The sequence below is a fragment of the Merops nubicus genome, unplaced genomic scaffold (genome assembly GCF_000691845.1).
Source record: "Merops nubicus isolate BGI_N331 unplaced genomic scaffold, ASM69184v1 scaffold32803, whole genome shotgun sequence".
In the NCBI taxonomy this organism is placed as follows: Eukaryota; Metazoa; Chordata; class Aves; order Coraciiformes; family Meropidae; genus Merops; species Merops nubicus.
Window position 1 is genome coordinate 1 of NW_008600151.1, and position 6,125 is coordinate 6,125.

General features: G+C 41.6%; 1 protein-coding gene across 1 annotated transcript; it reads right to left on the reverse strand.

Moving 5' to 3' along the window:
• Nucleotides 1-418: 418 nt before the first annotated feature.
• SFT2D2 (SFT2 domain containing 2) lies at nt 419-6,027 on the reverse strand (the record flags this gene model as incomplete). The annotated part of the gene is made up of 7 exons (XM_008937627.1): nt 419-458; nt 1,082-1,111; nt 1,867-1,925; nt 2,024-2,059; nt 4,516-4,597; nt 5,512-5,597; nt 5,941-6,027. Coding segments are annotated over 7 exons (420 nt in total), but the record flags the coding sequence as incomplete, so codon positions are not given.
• Nucleotides 6,028-6,125: the final 98 nt, after the last annotated feature.

The window sequence follows — 6,125 nt, forward strand, 5'->3', positions numbered from 1 at the left end:
AAAAAACCAAGTTGTCAGGAAGAAATCATCTGGCAACCAATTTTTTTCTTGAAAAAGAAATCCTCCAGACTTGCATAATCCCTTCAGAATCAAGTTCTCCATTTCACAGGCCTCTTGCATCACTTTGGTACTTGGGCAAAACCAAACAAATATGCAATTTTCTGTAAGAATCATCATAAATTCTGGATGCCTGCCCAGTTCTCCTGCCAGACTGAACTCGATTTGATCACAGGCATCCTGCCCTCCAGACACCCTGGTTACAAAACCAAGCAGTTGCTTACACTGGATTTAGCACAAGGAGCTTCTAAAACAAGCTGAAAGGCACGTGTTTAGGACAGATAGTAGGCAAAGACATACAAAGTGATCTTAACAGCTCTGCTAGACTTCCTGGAGCTCTGGGGAGCATCCCATGTTCCTGTTAGGACAGACAGACCGAAACACATTTCTTCACAGCATCCCTACAGGCAGGAGAAAGAAAAACAGAAGTCACCTCAGTTATGCTGCTTGATGAGACTCATTCATGTTGCTGTCCCACTGCTAGAGGATTTCAAGGATCAGCTGACCATATATTAATTAATTACACTTGCATAATTGAGACAAGTGGATCTGCCTGCTGTCCAGCTGCAGGGGGGATGACACCTGGAAGTCCACACTGAGGAAGGGTGGGGCTGCTGGAGCAGGACAGAGAACTGTGTGCTCAAACAGAACAGTGCTCACAGGGGGAACAGGAAAAGAGATATGCAGAAGAACACACTTCTCCAGCAGCATTTCAGATCAAAATTTAGGCATTTCAGATCAAAATTTAGGCATTCCACATCAAAGCCTGAAGTTCCATGTGTGATCAGCACACTTACATATTTTTTACAGCAAGACAATTTAGGTAACATTTATGTTCTCCCACTAAAGATGTTTATTATATTTACTACATACAATTTTCAGGTTTAACTAGATGTATTTCCTCCCCCTAAAATACTACCATGGAAAAACTTCTAAAGCCATACATGACAATGGCTCTATAAGCTAATCTTCTGTATCATTAAACCTCAAATAGTGATCAACAGTAAGGAGTGGAGAAGCTTACCTTGCATATGGTATGAAGGAAATGCTGTACCTAAGAAAAAAACATTTTCCAAGTCACTCTTCAGGTCAGATTTTATTAGTCACAAACAAGTACAACCCCCCTGATGCTCTAAACAGGTAAGATACACAACCAAAATGAAGCTTGGAGTTTGTAAGCCACAGGAATGAGCATCCCTGCAAGTCACTTTAGCTCAGCCACGTTGTGAAACACCATGGAAAAAATAAATCAGGGGGCATATTGTAAAAGCATTTCAAGCACAGTTCTTCTGCACCCAAAATTCTTCATGCTCCATCACCTACAGTTGGGTAAGATTTGTCTGGAGGGCTAGCTGGATGTTCATGTCAGTTTCTGTACTTCTGTAACATCACACAGAGCACATGTTAACTTAAAGAACACTGACAATTTGATTTGTATATCTTGGTCTTGTCACAAGACAAATTCAGGAGAGTTTAAAAGAGGAATACCAGGCTGTAAGCAACAACTTCATTTACAAGGTGGGAAAAAAATTGAAAAAAAAGCAGTTTTACTTCAGGCTTGCAGAACTGAAACACACTCAAAGGCACCTCCCCCAGAAATGGAACCCTTAGCTCCATCTCCAAAGCCTTCCAAGTGCTGTGAGAGACCAAGAAGTGGGAACAAGTTGGCTCCTCATTGATCTATTGCCTTGCATGTAGGGGAACAGCAAGGTAAAAATTCTCCTTCCCTGTAACTCATGCAAGGCCAAAATTCCCTCAGAATTCTGCTGCTGATGGTAGGAACAACAGAAAGGGGAAGAAACCACTTACCATGCCAAGGCAAAAAACTGCAAGATGCAGAAGAGAAGTACAAGTCCTTTCTTGTGCCACTGGAGGAGGAGAGAAGAAACAGCAGAGACAACAGGGTAAGAATCTTACCTGCAGAATATCCTCCAGTTCTGTATATACCCAGGACTCAAGTACTCACCCAGAAAGCAGAACACAGTGTTAGTATGAGGCACAACTAGAAGAGAACAAATAACTTCTATTAAACAGAGAAACAACTCCAGTTTTTGTGGATATCACAACAGAGTCATGGGTTCCTTCAGAGGCAGATCACATCATTCAATAGTTTTCTCCAACCCTGCATGTGAATTCCCCTTATTTAAAATGCTCTCCCTCTTACATGTCTGATGTTAATTAAAGGATTGAGGAAATGTCAGCCTGATATCTCCAGAAAATAATTTTCTGGCTGCAAAGGAGCAAGTGAAAGAGGTTCCTAAGGGCTCAAAAATCAGCAAAAATCCCACATGCTCCTTGGTGTCCCAGGTATACACCACACACCATTTGGCATAAAGTTTTTAGTTACAACTCTGTTCTTTTGGCTTCTGTACATGCCCCATTTCCTGTTGATTCTCAGCATTACCATGGGCTTGAAAGTTATGGCATTATTTAATTTTTACCAATTAAAGCTACAATACACTCTCAAGAATTTCCAACTATTAATAAGCTCTCCTGCTCAATATGAACTCCAGCACAGCCAAGTCAAATTGGCACTTTTTTTTATCCAGAGTTGCACTGTGTCTCTACTACAGCTACAGTCTTAGCAGGTAAAAAGCCATTTTGGATTTATTTTTAACAGAAGCCTCCTTACAGCCAATTCAAATTGGCACTTTTTTATCCAGAGTTGCACTGTGTCTGTACTACAGCTACAGTCTTGGCAGGTAAAAAGCCATTCTGGATTTATTTTTAACAGAAGCCTCCTTTGAGTTCAGATTTTTGTTCTCAGTTTCAGACACAACAGCTCATTTACCTATGGCAGATGGAGATCCCTCAGGACAGGTGACCCTCCACTGACCAACAAGGTTTCCCCATCCCATAGACATCAGATGCAGTATAAAGCTGAGGGATCATGAGGATCAAGCTTCTCTTCTTCAACAGCTGGTGTCCAAGGAGGATTCTGTCCTTCTGCCTTTGATTCCAATTCATTTGTTCCTGAATCCAGTTCCTATCTGCCTCTGAGCCCAGTCTGGGCCTTTTCCCAGCTCCTGCTCCACAGCACCAGTGGTGGCAGTGACATAACTGCCCTCAGGGAGGGCTGATTTCAATACTGGTTTTGGATATAATTCATTTTATTCCTATTATTTTCATTAAAGCTGACTTACTTTTCTCTCCCAATCCATAAATCTCTCCTTTATTCCCTTTCTCTTCCCAGGGCTGATTTCAATACTGGGTTTGGATACAATTCATTTTATTCCTATTATTTTCATTAAAGCTGACTTACTTTTCTCTCCCAATCCATAAATCTCTCCTTTATTCCCTTTCTCTTCCCCTTTGGGAAGGCAGAGGGGTTAACAGAGGGCATCTGTCATTCCTTTAGTGATCAGCCCAGTCCTAAGCCTTGATGTTTGTACACTAAATACTCCATCATGCATCTGACAACTGACTTTATCCCAGTCAGCAACATTCCAGGCATTCTCCTAACTCCAGGCATCCAAAATGCCTGCAAAACAAACACACCACACAGGAGGCTTCTTGCCTGCTGCAGATCTAGGAACATGCAGAGTTTCTCAAGCTCTATCAGTTGTCTGCAGCCTCTCTGGGTGTTTAAGGAGAAAACAAGAAGCACTGATGCCAGATGAGCCCTCTGAAGATATTCACACTGAAAATGGGAGGACAGTTTGATGCAAAGTCAAGCCACTTTCCAGATTTTAGGCTCTCCAAGAGAAAATGGGAAAGCTGAAGAGACAAAAAAAGCACTGTGAACAAGAAAGAGTCTGAAATGTAGCAGCAGTTTACACACAGAGCAGAAGGTTGGCCACAATTCCCATCTTCTGAAGATAAAAAGTAATTCTAAGGGCTGATTTCAGTTGAATGCTCAATTTGCCATTTCATCCTGTCATGTGAATTTCAAAAGCTGAAGCTATCCACCAAATGAGATAATTTCTGTATTTTTAAGCCAAGATGACCAAGACATGAGGATTCCCCAGCTGCTTGCTCAGGAAATTATGAATTTTATCAAGGTAGAAATATCTCCACAGATCTTTAAAGTAAATCAATACAAAAAGACATAATTATGCACAACACAACATCTAACAACTTCCATAAGTGCAACTTTCAAAAAAAAACTAGTTTCCCATCTTCCACCTTTTAGGCAATGTGAATATATGGTGCTATGACTTCCAGCACCCCAAAAAAACCCCAAGTGGATGGTTCCCACACGCCAGCCACAGACCCTTCACACTCATTTAGTGTAACAACCTGGCTTCAGCTCAGTCTTTCACAGTTTGAAGGTGGTTTTCTGGTGCTACACACACCTTTCCACTGTACCAGATGTGCAGGATGTTTGACATTTTAAGAAGAATAAAAACCAAGCCACCCAAAACCACATCTTGAGATGTAGACAGCTCGATGCAGATGGCAGGACTTCACAAGGGAAATTGTTTAGAGTGAGTTAAAACTGATTCCTTTGATACTTACAAGCATAACAATAGTAGCAATCAAACGTGTAGGCTCAAACATCCTTTTCAACTGTTTCATTGGTCCCATCAGAAAAAGAGTGCTGTGAAAAACAAAACAGGATGAACACAAGGGTAGAAAGGCAAAAGTGAAACCAAGTAAGATGCATTAAAGGGGGTGATGTTGTTCAATTCCCTGCTGAGGATGAGGCACCAGTACAGCAGGTCGTTATGGTGATCAGGGCTGCATGGCAAAGGAAACAGGAGATACCACCAGACAAAATCCACTCCTGCTCTCCTTTGTGCAAGGTATTTGCTCTGCAGTTTTATTCACACTTGTTTGGTTACAATTAACACAAGCAGAGTGGAATTATCAGGTTAGATGCATAGGTGAAGGTCAGCCACCATTAGATCATTTTTGACAGATGCTTTTATTAACTTGCTCTTCAAAACCCCCAGAGGCTCTGCATGGATTGCCTGTTACTCCAGCTCAATTCCTCTACAGAAAGGGCTGTTTGCAGGCCTGGATCCATTCTCTGATCCCTCACCAGATCTGCAGCCTGCATTTAAGAGTGCTGGTGAATGATACAGGATGAAATTTTTACCTAAGGGGATATTTCTGCTTCATCACTGTATTATTTCCAGTTCCATTCCTTGTGCTTTCTAACATCTTGTTAAGTTTCCTCCATCACAGAAGGTTGTGTCTGTCACAAAGTCAGTGAACCAAAGAAAACAAGAACCAAAAAACACCCCAGCTCAATGCTCAAAGCATGAGTTTGATTCTTCTTTCCTGATGAATAACTTTTACCTCCAATGTATCACTAATAACAAACAAAATCAAGATTTTATTTACCCTTTCAGGGGATAATGCTGTTCTTTAAAATCCAGCAAGAAGAGAATGATCTACATGAGAAAATCTCACACAAGTGCAACAGTTTCTACCACTTATGCACCTTCCCCTATCAAACTGCTTCAGTTTTATATCTTTATTAGCAAATGAATAGACAAAGATTGTTACCTCCCAATAGATGTGATGTTCCCCAGAGTATAAAACACTGCAAAGAGCACCAGACCCTTCTTTGGGACCCAAAACAGACAACTACCCTAAAAAAGAAAGTTGAAAGAGAAAGATATTTTTTTAAAACTAAAAAAACCCATAAAATAAGATTCAAGAAATGTCATAACACAAAAGAAGCCTTTGGAAAACTTCAATCCAAACTGCAGAATCACACATACTTCAAAGTAAACTGTATTTACTGGCATTCTTGTTAAGAGTTCACACATCTAACTGGAACCAGGTCGGATGCCTCCTCAGACACTCAAAAAAAAAGCAAAAACAACAAAAAAAAACACTTTTAAAAAAATCAACCAACAGCACACAGCAGGGCTGTAATTGTCCGGGCTCCTGAGACTCAAATATCGCGGCTATGTGGCAGGAAGTCCTTACCAGGAGCGAGCACAGGCACCCTATCGCAAAACAAGCGATGAATCCTTTCACCCTGGTGCCCCAGCCCAAGGAAGTCGCATCGATAACCTGGAAGGGAGGAGGAACAGAGCGTGTGTTACCATGCACCGGCACCTCCCGCCTCACAGCCCGCGGGCAGCTCTCCCCCGAGGCGCCCGAGCTCCCCC